The sequence below is a fragment of the Dermochelys coriacea genome, chromosome 10 (genome assembly GCF_009764565.3).
Source record: "Dermochelys coriacea isolate rDerCor1 chromosome 10, rDerCor1.pri.v4, whole genome shotgun sequence".
Taxonomy (NCBI): Eukaryota; Metazoa; Chordata; order Testudines; family Dermochelyidae; genus Dermochelys; species Dermochelys coriacea.
Genome location: NC_050077.1, coordinates 17,031,337 through 17,055,015, shown reverse-complemented (window position 1 = coordinate 17,055,015; position 23,679 = coordinate 17,031,337). Strand labels below are relative to the sequence as shown.

Below are 23,679 nucleotides of genomic sequence, written 5' to 3'. Positions count from 1 at the left end.
GAATCAGTAAAATCTTAGGAAATTCTCCCTTAGCTGCAGCAAACATATGTTTCTAATTTAGAGCAGGTTTCAGAGTAGCAGCCGTGTTAGTCTGTATTCGCATTTCACCAAATGCATCCGATGAAGTGAGCTGTAGCTCACGAAAGCTTATGCTCTAATAAATTTGTTAGTCTCTAAGGTGCAACAAGTACTCCTTTTCTTTTTTTAATTTAGAGCAGTTTCCTAACTTTTCAGGAACAAGGAACTATCAGTTCTGCTTCTGCCAATGAGATACTGCACGGAGCCCGATTGCCTCTGGAAAGCCAAGGCTATAATATGATAATTGAGTAGCTACAAGAGAGTCCTGTATTATTCAGCTAAATCTTTGTGAATCATTTCCCTTGAAAATGTATTGTTTTCTATAAATGATGGGAGAAGTAATAAGTGAATAATGAGACAGCAGTATTTCTCGGCAGCAGAGAGAAAGGGGTAGTCCAGCTGGAACAGAGGTGGAAGCTTGTGACAGGAAGACAGGGTGCAATCAGGCAGCTGCAAAGCTAATCATGATAATATTTTGGTAATAAAGGTCACTTTAGTTTTCACAGCTGCTTGTGCCTTAACTCTTACTGCTGTAACACTTAACAGCATTTTACTTAAGAATATGGTGTGCAGATTGTGAATTTATGGAGCATCATGTAATGAACAGTTTTTCAAGAAGTTAGTTGCAAATCATACTCACTTTTACACAAAAATTGCATTGAATTTTTTCAATGTCCCCTGAGGACACCGCTGTCTCTAACTTAAGTTAGTCTTGTATACTTACCCTCCTTTGACTTCAGTGGAATTACACTAGTGGCAAATTTGGCATGGGGGAAGATGAAGTGTCAGAATTTCCATACTAGCAGGAGTACTGTTCCTTACTTGTTAGTTTAATTTTAAAATATTTTACTTTTGTTTGCGCAGCAAAGTCCTTTAACATGTTTTCTTTTCTGTTCGTTAACAGAGATTCAGTTTACCACCTACTTCAGCTAATTTTATAGCTAGTGTGTGTGGAGAAGGAATAAGTATGAAACATCAGAACAGCATGCAAGGTACCTCGCTTTTCACTGTCAGTTTCAACAGTTGTTTACCCATTTCAGAGGATGTTTTGAATCTGTTTCTATCACATGCAATCAATTTTAAACTAAATATAATTTATGCAGGATTACAAGGTGCAACGAATCACTGGTTTAACTCTGAAAGAAATGTCTCTAGCTAATTTCTATTAGTCTGTTTTGCTTATTACCAAAAGTCAATGTGAAGGAAGTTTACAACAACAAAATTGTAAAAGGGATAATAAAGATGCAAATTTTTCTCTTATGAAGCTGTTGTAAGCATTTACACTGTCATTCTAAAAGGTATTTAATAAGAGAAACATCTCTGAAATAGATTCAGGCTCGTTAGGTATTCATTTCTTGACTTCCGCATTAGTCTCAGTAATAATTCTTTGTTATGCTGAACAGTGACCTAGGTAAACTACAGTGTGTTGACAGCTGGCTTCTCGTTATTTACATCCCTTGTGATCCTAATTGTAATTTTAGGATCAGTCTTGCACTCTTTGCATACTCAAAACTCCACTTAAAGTCAGTGGAAATTCTCAGTGCAAAGAATACTGAATCAGGCCCTTAATGGATGAATTAGCAAGTTTTACTCTATAATGTATGAATAGATAAAGTTTTCTAAAATCTGGACAATAAACTGCAGTCAGAGATTGGGGTTTCTGATAAGTTTTTACTGAAGTTATGTTTCTTTATGTGACTTCAAACATAACAGTAGAAAGGCTTGTTTAGTCTGGTGATCTGGGAACTGGACAGGGCGTCAGGAGACCTAGGTTCAGTTCCTAATTTACAGGCTTCCTCTGTGACCTCGGGCAAGTTATCTACCCTACCCTGTGCCTCCATTCCCTTTAAAAGGGGGCAAATACTGCCTTATTTTCCAGGGGGATTGTGTGGATAAAATCCATTCTGTTTGTGAGCTCAGCTAGACGATAGATAAAAAATAACTTGGATAGTTCAACAAACACTGTAACAAACACCTTTGTTAGAACTTGTATTTTCCTAGTGTAACACTTATCCTTAGTATCATCTCATACAGTGGTCCCCAAACTGTGGGGTGAACCCCCTTAGGGGTTGGGAAGGGACCACCACGCTTCCAGCCTCAGTCCTCTCCAAAACCTGTTCATCCCCTCAGTCCTGCTCTGCCTCCAGGCCCTGCTCTGCCCTCACTCCCTCTCTGCGCCCAGACCAGCTCCAGCCCCAGTTGCAGCTCCACTCTACCCCTTGCCTGGCCCCACCCTCATTCCTTCTCCATCTCTAGCCCCAGCTCCACCTTCAGCACAAGCTCTGCTGCTGAGGAAGCCTTGGCTGTGCACTAAAAGGGGGGAGGGGCACTGAAACAGTTTGAGCCCCACTGACTTAGTGGAAAGATCTCTCTTTCTGCTTGCTTTGAGGAGTTAATAGCAACAATTTGTCACAGATAAGATGAAATTTTAAATAATTATAATATTTAGCATGTATCAGAGCAGGGCAGAATCATTATCACTATGTTACAGATGATAAACTGATGCAGAGTCGGATGAAGTGACTTGCCTAAGGTTACCTAGCAAGTTCATGTCAGAGCCATGAATAGAACCCAGGTCATCTGAGTCCCAGTCCAGTGCTCTGACCGCTAGTCAACTCTGCCACCCCTCAAAGTGAAATGTCATACCGTGCATGTTAATTACTGTAGTTTATACGCTATAAAGAAATATTATATGAACTTGTTGGCAGCTTTTAAAAGTGCAATTTCTTATTATAGGTTCAGCTTCTGCCTATAATGGACACATTCCTAAGAACTCAGACCTGCAAAAAGACCCCATCATTGAGAAATATGGCGAGGAAAAGCATGGTCTGACCAGCTATATTCTAACCTTGGAAGAGATGAGAAAATATGATTATCCTTTAGAAGGTCAGGCCACATACATTTTGGTAACAATCCCAGCCTAATACACTTAAATAAATCAATAAATCCCATTGGTTTTCACTGGGAGTTTTAGTTGCACAAGGAGTGGAGGCTCTTTACCAAAGTCATCTCAAACTTTCATTCTCCTCATCTATACCTGATGAGTTACATAAGACAGATTTCTTCTTCTTCTTCTCAGATCTCTTTCTTTCTTTTTCTTTCTAGGATCCCCTGGGTGTGGGAGTTATGTCCACACACAATGCGAGAGCCCGAGAACAGACAGCAGTCCCCTCTTTGGGCTGGATTGTGAAATGGTATAAAAATATTTCTTGTCTTAAAGAAGGCTAGGAAATGAGTTGTACAACCTCCACTGGCTCCAAAAATAAAGCCAGCCACCCTCTGCATGTTCAAGAGCATTTCTATCCAAAAAACACAGTTATAAAAACATCAGCTGCCCACCTACATCAGCAATTCCTCTGTCAGTAAGGCAGCCTCCCCAGTGAGAGAGAGCTCAAAAAAAATACAGCATAGCCAAGTCGTATGCGTTAATGCCCCCAGCACAGCACTCAGCTCCGCAGTGGTTCCCCACATACCAGACAGGACAGACGGATCCACTGCTAAGTAGACTGTCCCTTTCCCTGCAGAGTGGACATGAGGAGGATCATGGGGGCTGCTGCAGTCTTTGCACACTAGAGACAGGGAAGGAGGAGGGTTCCTTCTCCCTATGCATCTCCCCAATGCCAACACAATTGTTCAGGCTCTGTGTTGCGCTGAGGATTGCCCCTTCGTGCACTTTGGTCCTTGAAGAAGAGTCTTGTTTTGGCATTACCTGCGCCCTTTTTAAACAGGTGGGCCCATCTCTTGCTTTAGCACTTCTTGGCATAGCAGTTACAAAATGCAGTCAGTTGTGGCGATCTGAGTGTAAAGTACTAAGTTATTCTGTATGATCAATTCTTCTTCCTAAAGATTAACTGTGTGTTACACTTTCATGTGCACCTGCTTCATTTGTAATGGGCGTCAAAGATTAATCAGAACTGTCTGCACTATTAAAAACTAGTAATAGATGGTAAATCTTCCAGGTTAGTAACTTTTTTAGTGGTAACAGCAATTTAAAATCTACTTGGATTGCAATAATTAACTGGTATTCTTGAGACAACTGATTGGCAATAAACCCAGTGCTGATTTCTGATCTGACTTTTTATTTTTATTTCTGCTAGTGCCTCACTGAGAAGGGGAATGAAGTAACTCGAGTCTCACTGGTAGATGCAGAGGGTCAGTGCATCATGGATGAGCTTATAAAACCTGAAACTCAGATACTGAACTACTTCACCAGGTATCCAGCATATAAACTTCTTCCATGCCTCTCCTGTAAAGCTGAGAGCCATTCAGACTGAGTCTGGTCCATGTGGCCTTTCAAGAAGGTCTGTTGCACGTAGCTTTCTGCACTATTCCAAGAAAAGGGTGGATTGCAGATTAATGATCCAGCGCAGGTTACCCTTTTACTGTCCAGTACAGGTTACTCTTTTACTGCTAGTTATAGAAGACATGGTGTAGTAAGAGCATGAGATAGCAATCCAGAACTCTGCTCTATAAAATAAGTATTTCATTTCACTGACTTTCAGGGGTACCAAGAGCCGAGCTATGTGGAACTTTCGTAATGAAATCAGGCAAAATTTAAGCTACATTTCATCCCCAAAATTTTAAGATTGGGCCTAATTTCACACTTTTTGCACATCTGGAAAATCCCTTCTGCTACTTTCAGTAGCCTTCCTTCTCCCAACAGGCCCCAGAACATTCCCTTACCAGTTTAATAAATCACCTGTACTATATCCTCTTCACACCAGAATAATATACACAGGAAGCCACAGTTACAATTCTGACATGGTCACATTTGTAATCTATGTATTTTATGTGCCTTGCTTGAAATGATCTCTAGTAAATGAAATTGCTAATATGTTGGTTTATATTTGCCACTTTTGTTTTGAAGATACTCGGGAATCACAAGGAAGATTCTTCTTCCAGTGAAAACAAAACTCCCAGAGATTCAGGACAAACTAAAGAAATTGCTTCCCTGTGATGCGGTATTAGTGGGTCACTCGTTAAATGCTGACCTCCACGCTTTACAAGTGAGCATGCTCTTACGAGGATTTTCCCCAGCCCTGTTGGACCTGTTTTCTCTGGTGCTTTTCATACTTGAAGCCAAAATAATTCTAGTTTAGAGCTGTAATCACTTATTTATCAGGCTTTTGTTAAAATGGCATAAGGGTGTAAAAATATGTAAGTTTAAAATATGAGGACTTCTAAAAAATACAAAAGTCAAGAAGAAAGCAAGCTCTAAAAGTCTTCACCAGCAGCCTTAACTCTATATCCTCCTTTCCCTTCAGTCATTGCTGGGTACACCTAATTGTGTTGTGGTAAAGACAGATCTTTCATATGATAAATTTAAACGACCATAACATATCATCCTACAACTGAAGAGCATAATCTGTGCCCATTTTTCCAGTTTTTATTAAGTAGAGGGGGATTTCAGTCTTGTCTTGTGGTAATGTGTAGGGTATTTTGTTGGGCACCTATGGCCTATATGTACATGATGTACATGAGGAGCAAAGTTGACCTCTTTTTATGTCTGGAATCTGGGCCAATAGTCAGAGGGTCCGTGGGGAAACAACTGGGGAACCCAGCCCATAGGAGGATTTATCTCCACATTTGCAACCCCTTCTCCTTGTTTTTCACACAATTCTTTCTTATCCCCCAGGGAACATAAGATGGTATCACAGGGTTAAGAATGGGCTTATAATGGAAAGCCCATCACAGTGTTAACTGTTGAGTTACTACCACAATTCCATAATACTGATGTTCTTTACTCATATTATCGATGATGTTCTCTCTTCTCCAGATGATACATCCCAGTGTTATTGACACTTCATTGCTTTTTGCCAGACACAAAGGTCGACGGTTCAAGCTAAAATTCTTAGCAAAAGCTGTTCTAGGGTAAGGGGTTTTTTTGTTTTGTTTTTTAAACTGTATTGTCATAGTTTATGCCAATGGATAACCAGTACTACTAGGTAATATTTTACCAATCATAATTATTACACCAGGTGCATGAGTGTTTTTTATCTAAAACTTAATATGTTTAGAAAATCAGATTATATAATGTACATGAAACAACATATGTAATGTGAATTAGAATAATAGTAGTTGATGTATGTATTCACAGTAAAGGTATGTCTACTTTACATACTCCTTATGGTGATGTGCTGAGTACAGACATTACAAGGCCCCCCCCCCCAGCACAGGTATAGATAGCCGTGTAGATGGTGAGGCACTGCTTAGGTGAGTTGAGTATATTGTACCCTACATGGCTCTCTACACATCCAAGCAGTGCCTGCTGCTATTTTAGCAGTGTAGTGACCCACTGCCTCTCTGCTGCGGGAGCCTCTCTTTGGTGTGGAGAAAGGCTCTGGCAGAGGGGAGGCAGCAGGAAAAGACCCAAGCAAGAGGAGGCAGTGGGGAAAGACTCCACATACCCTACATGTTGCTGCCAGTGAGTGTGCAGTGTAGACTTACCTTAAGAGTCCTTCCCTGAAAATTAAACAGTTGAATGGACATGACAAAAAAAGGATTACTATCTCCATGTTACAGGTAGGAAATGGAGGCAGAGAGGTTAAGTGACTTCCCTAAATCGTACAGTGACTATGTAGCACACCTAGAATCGAACCCAGATCTCCTAACTCCCAGTCCAGTGCCGCAACTACAAGACTATGCTTCCTCTAATTCTGTTAATTGTGAGATGCTGAATCTTACATCTAAGTGGCCAGGATGCTCTTTTTTTTTTTTTTTTTCCTCAACACTTCAGCGTGTCTAATTCACACAAATGACTAGGAGACTCATTTCAAATTAGCAAGAAAGTGAACACAGAAAGCAAGGATAATGTTTCAGAAAGTTTGACAAGTTTATTTTGAGTTAATGATATTCTATAGCATCCCAACAAACATTCTATAGTATGTTTTGTAGACATAATATATTCTTTACTAGTAAAGGTTTGGTGAGATGGGAGGAGAGACTGCTGTACTACATGCAAATGATGAGATGGGGAAACTAGCAGAGTGTAGCTGGTTGAAGATAAAGATAGCTAAGGTGTGTCAAAGCACAATATAGTCCAAGGCATCTATGAAATCTTTAACAGTTGTAAGCAATATTGAACATTGCAGAAATTCTTTATCTATTTCAATGGCTTTTGGAACATTTCAGAAGAACACAGATTCAAAGAGACTTGAAATACAACAGTCTTTGAGCACAGGGATAAATATACCACCTGAAAAGAACAAACTACTGGGCTTCTGAAAGACTAGGTACTATATCATTTAGGGTGTGAAAATTGATAACCTTTCTGTATGATGTTTTACTTTGACATTTTAGGAAGGAAATTCAATGTGAAACTAAAATTGGTCATGATCCAACAGAAGATGCTGAAGCTGCACTAGAATTGCTTCAATACTTTATTGACCGGGGACCCAGAAAAGTATGTAACTTTGTAGGATATTAATGTATTTCTATTTTTTTAATTAAAAAAAAAATTTAAAATCTCTATATATATAGTTTTGTAGCCCTCCTAAAGAAAAAGAAAGTTGATTGTTTCATGGTTTCTTTTTATTAGAATAATTGTGCACTTGGGCCATGATCCAGGAAGATAATTATGCTTTAAGCATGCAAGCATCCTATTGACTTTAGTGGGACCATTGACGTGCTTAGTCAGGCAGATGTTAAAGTGCTTTGCTGAATCAGGACTGCTATCATCATCTCTGGGGGTGGCATTCCCCCTTGTGGAGCGTACAAGGATTTGGACACTTTATCAGTCTTGGTAGAAATTGGCTGATCTTCAGGAATGCTCCAAAATATATCCTGGTTGTTTTATTTTAATCCCTCCAGTCTCTCCATTATGCTCATGTTATTGGTCTTTTCCCTGTTTTCAATATTACCCATCTTGGTTCCAGTTATTTTTCCATGCCTTTTGCTAATTTAAGGCACGTGTACATGTTCACAGTTGCAGTGGATTGGCTCTTATGCACAACTCTCTCTCTCCAAACCTTGGCTTCCAATTCTAAATCAGAGATGACTTTATGGAGACATTGCTGGTTTGATGCCCATGAATGAGGAGTAATGGTCTCAAGTTGCAATGGGGGAGGTTTAGATTGGATATTAGGAAAAACTTTTTCACTAAGAGGGTGGTGAAACACTGGAATGCGTTACCTAGGGAGGTGGTAGAATCTCCTTCCTTAGAGGTTTTTAAGGTCAGGCTTGACAAAGCCCTGGCTAGGATGATTTAACTGGGACTTGGTCCTGCTTTGAGCAGGGGGTTGGACTAGATGACCTTCTGGGGTCCCTTCCAACCCTGATATTCTATGATTCTATGATTCTATGAATGCAGTGTGCTTGAAAAGTACCTTGAAAAGGAATTAGTGTGTTTTTGTCTTTCTAGGTAGTAGAACTAAATTTGGAGATGGTGCTGTCAGCCCCAAATCTGATGGAGTCGTCACAGCAAAAATCTGCATTACAACTGCAACAGAATGGAGTCCAGAAGCAGTCAAGTGAACCTTCAAGTGTACCCAAACCATGGTAGGAGGACTTCCCAATGCAGACACAGCCATAATGTTGGTGTCAGTTCTTTATGAAATCATTAATACATTGTTTTATATCAAAATTATATTTCTCTTCCTCTCAAAATATATTACTTGCTATTGAGTCACACCTAATCTAACAGTTTTTAAAAATTAAAAGGCTTAGATTACTTCACAACAGTGAATTTTATGTTGTTGTCATTTTTGTAATATATTCAGGACACAAGGATTATTTTCAGGCAGTAGGAAGTTTGTTAGTTTTTAAAATTATCTTCCAAGGAGAACGGTAGCATTTTTCTTTAACAAATATTTTCTCAAAGGTTTCTAATTCAGTGTAAACTAAGAGTTAGTTTTAAAGATGAGTTGATATTTACCATGATTCTGTTAGTTTTTTAGACCATTTGAATGTTACTGGCCAAAAAACTCTCCTTTTGAGCAGAAAGGAACTAGCCTCCTCTGGCTTGTGTCAGAACAGCCTGAGCACTTCAAACAAACAGGTGGGTGAACGTAGAACAGATTGTTCTAAATATGTATCTAAGAAATAGAAGTTCTACACATTCTTGAGTGTTTTTTTGCGTTTAAAATAATTGAGTAACCTAAAATGCTAAATGTCAGCAACACTCTTAATGCTTCCTTGGATGAATCGGTTTTGTCATCTTTGGAAATATATTTTGATCCTATATTGTCCTGAAATATGCCCATTTTATGGGCAAGTAAACAGGAACTACAAATAGGTGAAGTGACTTGCCCAAGGTCAACCACAGAACGAGAGGCAAAGTTGGGAATTAGAAACTAAAAGTTCTTATTTGCAGTCCCCTGCTTTAACCACTTGACTGCACACCTTGACCAATTCACTGTGTGAATTTTTTCCCCCCCCCCATGTAGATACTTAAAAGAGCTATACAAGAAGTTCCTCTGTCCTCATTCAGTGTCATTCAGTTCACTTTGCGTTCAGCGCATGATGCACCAGAACTTGTTGCTGAAGTTTGTGAAAAGGTAACAAAGCTATACCTTAGAATGTTCTTTAAGGCTGGTCTTGGAGAGGGACCCAGGACTTTTCAGATTCTTTGTTTTGTAAAATCCCTGCACCTACTTGTATTCCAATAGATGAGAATCCAGCTAGCTGACATGCTGACTGTCTATGCGGGTCCATTTGATAAAGACTTTTGCCTGAAGTCTTTAAGGAGAGAATTTAAGAAATGTGGTCCTATCCAATCACTTACTGTGCTCACTGAAACACACCAGGTGAATAACAGAATCCTTTTAACTGTGTTAATTTGCTGATATACAAAGTCACTGTTTAGTTTTACTAGGAGATGTGGCTCAGTGGAGGGGTGGAGACGGGATAACTTAAAACATGGATTGGTCTGCTTGTTTCCCAGTGCAGTCAGCACCACCAAGAACTCATTGTGGAAAAGCTATTGTAAACAGCCAGTATGGTTTAACTCCACCTTTGCTGTGCTACTAGCTCAAAGAGTGGTCTTTCGAAGAAACTGTATCATAAGAGTCCAGGATAAGAAGCCTTATACTGGGGCAATGGAGATTTTCTCTCCTTAGTGGAGGGAAGAGCATTAAGGCCCTTAATGGCAAAACCATGGGTTGAGTTAAGTTAAAACAATGAAATATCCTATTTAATTCTGTGTGTTTAAAGTATTACATATAGAATATAAAAGGCTTCTTAGGATATTTTCCAACAACCTGATAAATACTTATTTGTGAAAGGAGAGGGATACTGTAATTGTAATAGACTCAGCATAATATTCTTCCTTTTAAAAGCCCCACATCTGCATCCAGTATGAAGTATTAGAAGCTGCTCAACTTGCTATGGAAAGTCTAAATGGAGCTGATGTTGCAGGGTCCCACATTAAGGTATATAAGCATGTGCTAAAAGCCTGAATTTTATTCAATGTAGGTGACATGAAGTACTTTTATAGCCTTTTTCATCAAAGAATCTCAAAGAATGTTACCAGCATTAATGAACTAGGCTTCACAACACCTGTAAAGTTTACAGAAGTAATTAAAATCATTTTACAGATGGAGAGATTTGTTTACAGAAAGATTGTGACTTCCTCTAGATTGTACAGCACATCAATGTAAGAACCCAGTCTTATGTTCTGAATGTAAATCCTCCTTAGGGTTCAGATTGCTAGATGTCCTCAATGACTGTATTAGTTAAGGTTGCCATGGCACCCTAGTCTCAATCTTGCTATGTCTAGACCTGGTCATCTACCAAAATGGTATATAGTCAGTAATTCCTTGTACTAGATTCTTACCATCTAATTATAAGCTATGCATTTAAGATTATCTGCCCATGATGGGGTCCACTCACTGCTAGGGGTGCCACCTCCTGGCTGCTCTGGTGGATTAGTGCCTTCCAGGTGCTGTGTGCTGCTTTGGTGGTTGCTCAGCCTGTCTCTGCAGGTGCTCCTTCTTCATGTGGCCCACCGGCAAGGTCACCATGCATGTTTTCCCCCTTCTGGGGTATCAAAATCTTCAGCACAAAGTCTGCTTCCACTGCCTGCTCTGTGCCACTTCCCCAGTGACTGGTAGGGGGAACCTAGGCCCACCCTCTACTCTGGATTCCAGTCCCAGGGCCCTCTTATCAGCAGCCTAGGTCTGCCCTATCCTATAGCCTTTCCTACCTTTCTGGCTCTCTCCCTTTCTCCAGCCCAAACGCCCTTCTCCCAGGGAGTAACTGTGCAGTACCCTCTATAGCGCCAAACACTCCCCCCAGAGTTGATTGTATTCTGCTTCTCTGCAGCCCCTAGTTACTCTCAACTCCTGGGCTTTGTACAGGCCCTTTCTGTTCCCATCCAGCTGAGCCTCATCTAATTAATCCCTGCTCCCTGGCTCCTCCTCCAGGTGCAGCCTGGGGAGTTAATTGGCTCAGCTAGTGACCTTAACCCCTCCAGGTAGATGTACATAACCCAAGGAATGTTCAGAGAAGTGCAACTGCGCTCATTTTCTTTAGACAAACTTGTTTGTCAGATTTCTGGGGAAAAAAAATGTAATTTGTAAATAGATGGTAGAATTCCTGAGACCCATAGTCCCTAAAACAGCTCAGACCGGAATGTTACATGTATTTCCATTTGATACTCCAGGTTCAGAGACCCGTCACTGTGATGATGCTAGACTATGACATGCTGATAAAAGAGCTAGAAATGGATATTGAAAATGAAGGTGTGATTTATGTGGCAGGGGTGAAGAAAACCCTAACTGATACAGACTTGCAAGAGAAATTCAGTCATTTGAAAGACCTGCAAGCTCTTTTCTGGCCTAGGGATCTCAAAAGTGGGAAACACAGAAATTACTGTTTCCTGAGTAAGTAAATGTAGCACACGACACCCAATAGGCCTAATTTTGCAGACACTTCTCACTTGGGCCTCCCGTTGAAGTTAGTGGGACTATACTCCCTGTAGCTCAGAGTAAAGTGACACTATGCGTTGCCATTGGTTGGTTTCTAGCCAGCTGCCTAATCCCTGTCACCCATGTAGCGACATTTTGCTTTAAACTTACAGGAGTTTTTAAAAAATTAATACTACTTTAGATATTAATAGCTCCTGCATCTAGGGGAGTCCCGAAGTGCTTCACAAACTATATATCCACTCCAGCCCTGAAATTCCTCGGGGGTAGAAGATGGCTGCCACGCAGGCTGCAATCTGACAAAGTGCCATGGCTTGTTTGTCAGGAATTCTGTTGATGGTCTCATCTAAAAAGACATCCAGCCAGTAAGCTGTATCAAATTCAGCTGACCAACCCAGGGATGGCTGAAATGCTGAACAAACTCCACTGGAATTTGAACCTGTGGCTCTACAGAGTCCAATGCTTAGCTTGAAGCAGAAGACAATAATCCCCTTGTGAGACTGTGCTATAACAGTGACTCTAGACCTAGTCTCCCATATGCCATAGCTTTGCCCTATGGGTGCTGAGAAAGCAGAGTAGCACTTGCTTTCTGAACTATGACTACTGACCTAGAGTACTTGGTTTGGTTTTGTTGTGTGTTTTTTTTTTTTTTTTTAAAGAGTTTCAAACCTCAGAAAGTGCCCTAGAGGCTCTTCAGGATATAAAGAGGCAAGGAGCTGAAGGCAGCCAACTGCAAAGTAGGAAAGCTCTCACTTCTAGCCACCTCCACAGATGGATTTGTCACATGGACCATAATGATGGGAAGCCTATTCAGCTGGTACATCATATCCTACACATGAAAAAGGAACAACTATCTACCTCCGTGAGTTAAATACCTTTGTCACAATAAATCACAAGGCAAGGTAGAGTGGAATGATACAGCTCTGGGAGCTGGGAAACCAGACTTCCCAATCATAGGTCAGAAACTGACCTTCTATGGCTTTGGACAAAATTTTTATCTTCAGTTTCCTGTCTATAGAATGGATTTACTTTATTCTAGGGCAGAGGGGTGGTTAAGAATGAATTAATATTTGTAAAGCAGCTTGAAGATGGAATATGTTACATGTTTTAGTATAGAATCTGTCAAACAGACCTTCAAAAGACCAGTGCAACTGGTTTCAGCAGAATGCAATGCTACACAGGAAGCAGAGACCTACATTTTTCAAAAGCATAAAGACCCAGTGTTAAAATAAAATATATGGGGAGAAACATGAAAAAGAGGGGGTCACATGCAATGGGGATGGCTGTTAGTAAAGAGTATAGATTGATGGGGATCTCCATGTTTGAGTACCTCGAAGAAAAGAACAAATCTTTACTTGATAAAATTGCAAATCAGTTTGCAACAGTCCTGTGATTCCCCGCAGCTCCCCAGTCACCATGCTTCAACTCCAACCTGGAGAGACCACCTAGGAATGACAAGATAAGGTACCAACCATCTATCCATGGCCATTCAGACCCTGGTCACAGAGACTGCTAACAAAAGATTGCTGGTTTGCATGTTGTACATTCACATCCAGTAGGAACTGAGTCCAACTGCTTTTAAGGCAGCAGTCATACTTGAATTGCTGATAAAACCTAGGACAATAGGATCTAATACTAGTACCATTTTGTTCCTATTCTACACAGGAGCAAGACATAAGGAAAAAGCTGAAGAAGTTAGACCGCAGTATTAAAAAGCTTTATAGAAGTCTGGAGAATAATACACTTTGTGTCGTTCTGTTGCCAGGTGTGAACAGGTAATACTTACAAATAGTTTTCAAAGTAGCCAGAGAACAACGTATTGCCAAGCAAGTTAGTATTTCCTGCATTACAATGAAATTTAACACTAGACAAGGGGGGTGGAGGGGATTCTTCATAGAATCATAACTTGTAAAGACAGAAGGGATTATGAGGATCATCTAGTTTGACTTCTTGCATAACATGCATACTGGATAAAATTTTATTCAGTAAATACTGCATCAGGCCTATAACTTCTAGTTGAGCCAGAGAATTGAAACCAGTTGTGATATGTTGGAGGCTCAGATTAGGCCTCTATACCTCAATTTGCTAAACTGCCAAGGAAATTCTTCTCATTTCAGTTGTCATCCTTCACTTGCCTTGCTGTCTTTGATACGGATTTCTTCCCCCACCCTGTCCTATTTTAAAATGAATGTAGTTTCATGCCCTCCAGTCTTGCTAGTAATGAGTTTCAAGCACTCCCGTAAAGGGCCAGGTTGGCACCTCTGGAAGCTGTAGTCCTGCATTTATACATATAACAGCTACAGCCCAGACAGCAGGTGTGTGCACTTCCTTACACAGTCCTTAATTATATGCTTCGTCTTTGACTTGGGACCACATCTAGTGAGAAGAGGAGGGTGATAAATTGTTCTCCTTAACCACTATGGATAGGACAAGAAGCTACAGGCTTAAATTGCAGCATGGAAGATTTAGGTTAGAGTAGACATTAGGAAGAACGTACGAGTTAAGCACTGGAACAAATTACCTATGGAGGTTGTGGAATCTCAATCACTGGAGATTTTTAAGAACAGGTTAGACAAACTCCTGTCAGGGATGGCTTAGATAAAATGTAGTCCTGCCTCAGAGAAGGGGACTGGACTAGATGACATAATGAGGTCCCTTCCAGTACATTTCTATGACTTTATAACCAGTGTATTCTTCCTAAGCCATTGAATACCTATTGAGTGGTAACAGGACATACTGGACTTGAAAGGTTCCATGTGTTCTCAAAGCCAGTTTTTAGGGTGCTGTTAGATGATGGATTTTCAGCATTCTAAACAGGCTATGTAATGAATTTCAAACTACTTAAAATGGTAACTTGATATTATGAAATAGAAAAATTCAGGTGCATTCAAACTTCACTTTTGTTAGCCAGAGACCTTGCCCTTGTCTATGTACTTATTTCAGTTAAATCTTCCCTCTACTCCAGAGCTAATTTACCACCCCCCTATTCCATTCAGATAGAGATTGGACCATTTTGTTCAGTTATGTTCTTGGCTTTCATTCATCTTCAATAGAAAAGGCATGATTATTTCATGGAGATGCAGAGAACATTTAATATTTACTTTTTCTTGTGTAAGAAAAAAGGGCATACAGTGAAAGTAAATGGGTCAGAGGCTTCTCTGAATGACCTCTTGCCTGTCTGACGACGCATGCTCTTTACCATCTGTGAAAGAGATTTTGAAAGTAAAGAGATCGGTGTGCTGTCAATGATGTGTTTGCACCATCTTCCAAACCAAACAGCTGTCCCTGAAGGTTATTCTCTGCCAGAGTGATACTGGGACAAATACATACTTAGGTTTAACTTGGACTTCAGAAAAATGAATTTAGATCAGGGCTACACATAGTTGCGGCCTAAGGTACTTTTATGGCCCCCATCACCATAGTATCTGAGCATCTGACACAGTAGCGTAGCTGGGGGGGTGCGGGGCAGCGGCCACTCCCCCACTGAGCACAAGTGGCACCTTGTCAATGTCTTGGCACCTTTTAAATTTTCCCCTGTTGAGGGAACAGGGGGAGCGATCCAAAAAAAAAAAGGCACCACCCACTGTGGCATTTTTACTCACCTGGCAGCGCTCCGGGTCTTCGGCAGCGGGACAGTCACTCGCTCCGGGTCTTCAGCGGCACCTCGGCAGCGGGATCTTCACTTGCTCCGGGTCTTTGGCGGCGGGACCTTCAGTGCTGCTGAAGACACCCAGTGCGAGTGAGAGAGCGCCGCCGGCTGAGTAAAAGCGCCACAGCGGGTGGCACCTTTCTTTTGGCTCGCTCCCCCTGTTCCCTTTACTTGGCTATGTGGCTGGTCTGACAATCTTTATCTTCACATCATCACTGGGAGGATTATCTCCATTTTACAGATAGAGAGCAGAGGTCTAGAGAGGCCAAGTGACTTGCCTGAGGTCCCATAGGAACTCTGGGGGGAGCAAGGAATTGAACCCCTTGTCTCCCAAGTTCTAGGATAGTGCTCTAACCCCTGAATATCCTCACTTGCCTGAGCATCTTATGCAGCTCATGGATTGCAGTTCTGCTGGTGTTTGCTCGCTCCGTTGACACTTAATGCAGGGTAAAATAGAACATATTATAACAGTACCAAAAAGTTACTCTTGCTTCTGTTGACTCTGGTTACTTGAGTCAGGATGGATCACATCGGTCCTGTTGACATTGCTGCTCTACCTTGGGTAGTCTGTTGCCCCTAATCAAGTCCTTAACCAGGGGCACAGATGCAATTTACTTCATTCCATCCAAATTTGGTATGGCTCTTAATACCCACATAGCCCTGACTTGAGTAAAGTGGCTTACCCTGTCATATAAATTGACTAATATATTGGTTGTTCATTCAGCTATATGGTAACAGTAAGGCGACTGGCTAGCTCCAATGATACCTTGTTTTAGTTTAGTAGCTCAGTTTATTGTGTGCAGATATCCTGCATCACCTTGCTGTGATATCACAAGTTATTATTCAATTGTGTATCAGTCCCTTTGTGTACTAAATAGACTGGTTTGGCTGTTCAGAGCACCAGCAAGGGATTCACAGCGCAGTCTCTTTCAGCCTGCTCCAGCAGTTGGTATATGCAGTCTAGTGCAAGTGTATTTTTTGCTAAGCTCCACATGGAATGCCGCATTACCTAATTGGGCCTGGGGGAAGCCTGAACTCTGGGATAAGCCTCTGTGGTCTTTTATTTTTTAATTCTCTTCTCTGTCCTTTGACCATAAGCCCTGGGTGTAGAATCATGTTTGAAGGTGGGTTTATGGGTAGAAGCAGTCGTTTTGCTGCAGATAAGCCTGAGGTTGTAGAGAGCATTTGCTTGTGGACAGCTGTGAATTAATGGCTGTATTTTACCCTCTATGTGATTTGCTGATGAAGACCTCATCCTTTTTCCCTAATTACTCATCAGATCTCAAGTGGAAGAGTGTAGAAAAGGGCTCTTTGTGCAAGGCCCCACTGAGAAACCCGGGTCCAGACTTGAGGTTGGATTCACTCTCCCTGTCATGTTTCCCTCTCAACCCTGCACATAACAGTTTCACTAGTTCCAAACTGTTAGTTCCTACTAGGTCCCATGCACAGCAAAGGGGGAAGGCAACCAGTGATCCCGAACAAGGGTGTCTGCTGCAAGTGTCAGACCCATTGGCAGAACAGGCTGTGGGAGGTAGCTCCACCAGCAAGGACTGAATGGCAGCCTTAGACCATGACTCTCAGCGTATCCCTGGCTCCAGAGCATGGAGTCACTGTCCAGTCTTGGGAGAAGTTTCCTCTCAGACCACAAAACAAGGAGTGTTGACCCTCCTGTGGCTTTCCCACCTAAGGGAGAATCTAGCCCCAGATGCATTTTATTGTTATAATGAATACACTATAGCTTTTCTTGGGTAAATCTACCTAGCTCCCTACAATACCACAGCCTAGTTTTCAGCCTCTTGAAGCTAGCTGGTGTCACCATGATGAATGTTGATTAGCTGCGAGCTTACTACAACTGACCATTTGCTCTGAAGAATAGAAGTAACAGATTTCTCTTCTTTATGTTGCAGTGTTTATGGATCATTCTCTGGCCTTGGTCTGATGGGAATAAAGGAAGAAAGCAGGAGTAGTGCCTGTTAGACTGCCAGGTTTTAAAAAAATCTTAAGATCTTTTTAAATTAATTCTGTCCCTCAAGCACAATAGGCTCTGCCCATGTACTTCTTTTAACATTTTAAAAATAAAAATTCAAAACTGTTAGAAGCATTAATAGAAGAAAGGGTTGCTGCACTAACTTTGGTGCTTTTGGCTGGCTGGGAGCCAGCTTAGTGAGCTCTGTGTGCGCAGATACTGCCAAAGCAAAACTGGTGAACTAAGGTGGTCAATTTTTCTAGAAGCTGAATGGCCTCTATCTAGAGGTGGCTTAAGTCTGTAAAGGGCTTGTAAGGATACTTGTCAGCTGGGCTGTTTTCACTTAACATGTACTCTCCCTGACAGATACACTATGCAAAATTAACATACATCTGTCCCCCAAAAAACCTCTTTGTGGTTGTAGAAGCTCTACACCAATATTGTGGAGCCTGCTGGAAATTGGGCCTCAATTAACATTTCATGTGAAGTCTATTATAGATGGTGTGTTATGCTTTTCAGTGTCAATGAAGTAGCTGTGTACTGCATAGAAAAGTACTTTACTTTGCCCTTGGGAAGATAGAATTATGATTCACATCTTGGGCCATTTCCTCTCATAAGAGGAAAAATTACAACTCAGGTTGCAGCAGGAGCAAAGAAAAAGTATTTAACAGGTGAAATTCACATAGGCATAATGATGAGGTTGAACTGGGCAGAAGATAGGAAACCAGGACCCCACACCTACATGAAGTGGTAAAGAGCAGCAGACTTCCCTAGGCAGGAGGAGCAGTATTGTAACCTTTTAGGTTAGGCTCAGTTTTGGAGGTCGGTTTCACATCAGAGCAGAGGATGTTGGTCTCTTTAGCAGGATACAAATAATTTCCCTCCCTCGAATCATGGCTTGCTTTATGCCCTCACAGGTTAACTAGTTGCTGCTAACTGTTAGTAAATCAGGACCCACAAAAAACTAAACAAGATCTCATTTGATATTGAGACAGTAATACTCCAGTAGAAAAAAAGAGGAACATTTTTTCCAGTAAGAGAAAGCAGTTATGGGTGCATGGTTTGGAGAAAGTGGCTTTAGAAAGAGTTCAGTCTGATTAATTCTCCTATCTCACAGTCCTGAGAAGAGGCATTCAGTTGTAAAGTCATGATTAAGGACAGGCCAAAATAATCCAGTGGAGCTATTAGAACACCCCCCACCACATCCCACTCACCATTTTTCCACAGGGACAAAGAAGGTTGAGGGGAGATATGATTGCTCTTTATAAATATATCAGAGGGATAAATACCAGAGAGGGAGAGGAATTATTTAAGCTCACTACCAATGTGGACACAAGAACAAATGGGTATAAACTGGCCACCAGGAAGTTTAGACTTGAAATTAGATGAAGGTTTCTAACCATCAGAGGAGTGAAGTTTTGGAATAGCCTTCCAAGGGAAGCAGTGGGGGCAAAAGATCTATCTGGTTTTAAGATTCTACTCGATAAGTTTATGGAGGAGATGGTATGATGAGATAATGTGATTTTGGTAAGTAATTGATCTTTAAATATTCAGGGTAAAATAGGCCTAATCCCCTGAGATGGGATATTAGATGGATGGGATCTGAGTTACCCAGGAAAGAATTTTCTGTAGTATCTGGCTGGTGAATCTTGCCCATATGCTCAGGGTTTAGCGGATCACCATATTTGGGTCCGGAAGGAATTTTCCTCTAGGGCAAATTGGAAGAGGCCCTCGAGGTTTTTCGCCTTCCTCTGTAGCATGGGGCACGGGTCACTTGAGGGAGGATTCTCTGCTCCTTGAAGTCTTTAAACCACCATTTGAGGACTTCAATAACTCAGCCATAGGTGAGGTTTTTCATAGGAGTGGATGGGTGAGATTCTGTGGCCTGCATTGTGCAGGAGGTCACACTAGATGATCAGAATGGTCCCTTCTGACCTTGGTATCTATGAATTCAAGTTACTCATCAGGTGAGTTACACTCTACCTTGATCCATCCAAGGAAGTGCTAACAAAAACAATTAATGGAGCCATTGTCTGTGCTAAGAGGAAAGAAAAAGCAAGATTCCCACTGTCCATTAAGCAGTTTAGTGCCCTTCTGTGCCTCCTGAATATGCAGTGCTTTGACTGGTGGAACTCCCCTCTGTGGATCAGCTGAAAGCATTAATAACAGATCTATCAATGAAGATACCTGGGATGTCAGACATACAGACAGGATTTGTTGAAAGAAGGAAAGAAAGAGCAGTGGCCTACAAGGGAAGCAATACTGAATGTGACAAAGGTGCCAAATAAAAAGCAACAAGTTTAATTACGACAAAGACTCTACTGTCTGCAGTCTCTATGCAAAGCTCTCACTATCAGAGGGAGATCTGCTGTGGATTGAAGGAACTATGAACTCCTGAAATATATCCCTAAGGACATTATTGAACATGGAATGCATCCCTCCCCTCCAAATGAGTTGGATCCCCAGGCTGCCAACACTACACATCTAGATGAACACACGGAGCTACACCAGGGCAGTGGCAGCATGAGAATCAGATGGCTGGAACTGGCTCCCTGCCTGGGATCCCATCCCCCACTCCAAGCAGACCTTGGCCCAGCTTCTCTGCTGCATCATATTTTAATATGGGAGGGAAAGATGATGCCAGGTGACCAATCTATGACAGACTGATCCGGCTCCCACTGAGATCAATAGCAAGATTCTGACTCCAATGGGAGTTGGACTGAACTCTTTGGAAATAGAGGCCCCACTGATGGCTGGCTGTACCCACCCATGCTTTGGTGTATGTTGACACTGCAGCTAGGATAGCACTCCCTAGCACAGGTAGACCTATCACATTAGCTCTCCTCCAGCTAGTGCACTAAAAATAGTGTGGCCACAGTGACATGAGCAGCGGCTCAGACTAGCTGACCGAGTACAAACTGGCCCAAACCATTGGGTACGTACTCCGCCAGCTAGCCTGAGCCACCATCTGTCCCACTGCGGCCACACTGCAGTTTTAACTCTGCTCGAGCTAGCATGCTAACGCAGGGTCTTTCTACTTGCGCTGGAAAGTGCCCTTCCAGCTGCAGTGTGGACATAACCTTTGATTCCTGCACTGGAAAGTAAAAGGCTCGTTTCCCCATCATGCAATTAAATGGAGCAGTCACTTCATTGCACATAGAGAAGACAATATTTAGTTGGTAAACAACCAGACTCCTGTCTGAAAAGTTATGGAGACGACAAATAATGCTGGCAACAATTCTATTTGTAATCATTAAAAAAAATTAAAGTTTCCCCTTTTAATTCAAAATTTATGTAAAAGGACTTCAGCTTTAAATAAGACATTTGTACAAAGCTTCAACACAAAAACAGTGAACACCAACCAAAATGTGCATTATGTAAACACCAAAATGTTCATTTGTTCAGTAATGCACAGAACAATGCTGCAAATTCCCTTTCCAGTGGATTGAATTTCTGTGGCTATTTTCCCTCTCCCTCACACACAAATCTTACTGGAATACAGGAAATCCAGAAGCTTTGAAACATTTACAGAGCTACAGTAGTCAAAATACATTGTGACTAAAGGATTTTTTTAAAGGGATAATTTAAATACAGAAATATTTTTACAATCTCACAGGTAAATGAATGGCAGATCAGATTAGAAAAAAGCACCAAAATATTTAATATACATCTGGCACAAGGTCTACAAGAAGTTGGTAATGGACAAATCAATACCTTGCTTTTTAGAGAACAGAAAAACCAGACTGCATTTAATGCTCTTATTTAATAAGGGACATAGTCAGTTTAAAAATAAAAACAAATCACACCCAAGACTACTATAACCAAATAGAATCTCTTAGTTTGTTTGCTTTGTGCATTTGACAGCACTTCGTAGAGCACTTTCACTGTTTCCATTCTGTGGGACTTTCACACAGTAACAACTGGTGAGAAAAAGTGTAATTGTAAAACCACAAATATTGGCAAGGGGACTCAAAGCAGCAGGTACAGTACCTGGATCAAATGTTATAAAAAGTTTCAAATTGGCTCTATCCCTTTAAAAAAAAAAAGGAACAGCATGAAACAGGATGCACCCCAACCCAATTTCAAGCATTGAAATTGCAGAACACATCTGATACTTATCTAAGAGAAAGCATGGCCCTGTAGACACGACACATTAGTATTTTCAAACACTGAGAAGTCTATTGGATGGGGCATTGGGTATCTCTTAGGTAAATCCAAAAGGCAAAACATGCATCCTATGCCTATTCCCATCTGTGCAACTATGGTGGAGTGTTCTCCTCTGACAAGGTTTTTCTCTCTCCCTGCTTCTCGCTGGTGTTAAGCAGGAATGCCTCTTAATGGGAATCAAGTGCACTGACTTGTTACATAGATACTGGAGAACAAATATTAAGCCAATTGTGTTCACATATGATTGAGTGAAAGCCAAATGAAGTTGTCCAAAGCTGAACAGATCTAGGTTATTTCTCTGGGGGTAAACAAATGATATAAAAATGATTCCTCCTGTCACAGGCAAATTTAGCTGGGCTCAGATCCATCCAAATATTAAATGTTAAAAGAACAAACCTTGCTCTTTACAAACTATTTTACTCCGGAGTCCACTTCTAGACAATATTCCTTGATCTTGCCCTCACACACTCCGTGACTCACTGCTGCTACAGCCCCTCACACCAGCCATCATGGATCCAAAATATCCAACCTTAGGAGTCAATCCTACAAGCTCAAGCAGCAATTTCTCCAGGAACTGAAGATGCTCAGCAACAAACAGGATTAGGTCCTTAATCTGCTCCTGCCTCCCTTTTTCCCTTTCATTCATCATCATCTGATAGTTAAAATATCCTTTAAAGAGCAAACACTTTTCAGATCACTGTTTACAGATAATCTAGAAACTGTAGGCTTAAAATATTAAGCACTATGCTGTAAAGTCCTCTAATGCTAGTACTGAATTCCCATAAGTGTAACAGCAGCCAGCCTTGAGCTCTGCTGGAATTTCATGCAGATCTGTCATTTCTGTCATGCATGACTTGTTCTGTTTAGTAAACCAGGGACAGCAAAACAAGTTTCACTGCTGGTTCTACGTAAATGGCAATATTCAAATAAATATGTATTCCACAGCAGGTAACTTTCAGCTCCAAAAATATAATTTAAGGAAAAATAAAGTTCTAGCATGAACAAAGACAAAATGCTTTTCTGCCTGTGCATAGAGCTATCTGCAAATATCCAGAGGGAGCTTATTTGAAGAGTGCAACTGTGCAAAGGTAAGAGCTTAAAAATTGTATAAAAAACAGTTATGCTTATATAAAACTGAAGACGGAAAGGTTGATTACTATACTAGAGAGGAATTGTTATGAATTCCATAGATCATTTAAGGCAAGCTGTTTGCAGAACTAGTCTGTTCAAGCCTGTTGCTTCACAAATTCTCAATTTTTAATTATATTTTGCTTCTGCACAGATAGTGCAAGAGGTCAAATGAATTACATACTCACTAGGGGGAAAACCCACAACAGCTCTGAGTTTGGAAGAATGATCTTACAGCTGCACAAGCTGCTGTGTAACATTTACATCAGGCTTACCCAGACAGCAATTCTGCTGTACATTTTGAATGGGAGGGAATAAATTGTGGCTCATGAAGACAACACCCAAACGGATTAAAACAAGGCAAGAGTTAAACTGGCATGCCAGCATCTCTAACAATTTACGAACTTCTTAGCTTTTCTTTGAACATAAAGTTACATATTGTTCTTGAGAGGCAGGAGAATGGACACAGCTATTGAAGCTGAATTGGTCCAAACAAATGGAAGGTACAAAACCTATTAAAATGCTAGTTACAGCAGAGATGGGCAAACTTTTTGGCTTGAGGGCCACATCTGGGTATGGAAATTGTATAGCAGGCCATGAATGCTCACAAAATTGGGAGTTGGGGTGCAGGCTCTGGGATGGGGCTGGAAATGAGTTCAAGGTGCGGAAGGGGGCTCAGAGGCCAGGAGGGATCAGGGCTGGGGCAGGGGGTCGGGGCACAGGCTCCAGGTGGCACTTACCTCAAGCAGTTCCTGGAAGCAGCGGCATGTTCCCCACACTGGCTCCTATGTGGAGGTGCAGCCAGGCAGCTCAGCGTGCTGCCCTGTCCT

The 23,679-nt window shown here is 41.3% G+C and overlaps 1 protein-coding gene across 6 annotated transcripts in view; it reads left to right on the top strand.

The window, feature by feature from the left end:
* Positions 1-17,684, top strand: part of REXO5 (RNA exonuclease 5) — a 29,163-nt gene extending 11,479 nt beyond the window's left edge. For all 6 annotated transcript variants that reach the window (XM_043494301.1, XM_043494302.1, XM_043494303.1 and 3 more), the window contains 16 exons: positions 983-1,070; positions 2,815-2,964; positions 3,184-3,272; positions 4,176-4,291; positions 4,946-5,084; positions 5,855-5,949; positions 7,378-7,480; positions 8,438-8,574; positions 8,965-9,073; positions 9,462-9,572; positions 9,684-9,821; positions 10,353-10,445; positions 11,678-11,897; positions 12,599-12,801; positions 13,605-13,714; positions 17,496-17,684. In XM_043494301.1, the coding sequence (XP_043350236.1) occupies positions 983-1,070; positions 2,815-2,964; positions 3,184-3,272; positions 4,176-4,291; positions 4,946-5,084; positions 5,855-5,949; positions 7,378-7,480; positions 8,438-8,574; positions 8,965-9,073; positions 9,462-9,572; positions 9,684-9,821; positions 10,353-10,445; positions 11,678-11,897; positions 12,599-12,801; positions 13,605-13,714; positions 17,496-17,565 (1,971 nt within the window). In that variant the 3' untranslated portion in view covers positions 17,566-17,684. The remainder of the gene's footprint in view (positions 1-982; positions 1,071-2,814; positions 2,965-3,183; positions 3,273-4,175; positions 4,292-4,945; positions 5,085-5,854; positions 5,950-7,377; positions 7,481-8,437; positions 8,575-8,964; positions 9,074-9,461; positions 9,573-9,683; positions 9,822-10,352; positions 10,446-11,677; positions 11,898-12,598; positions 12,802-13,604; positions 13,715-17,495) is intronic.
* The last annotated feature ends 5,995 nt before the right edge of the window (positions 17,685-23,679 follow it).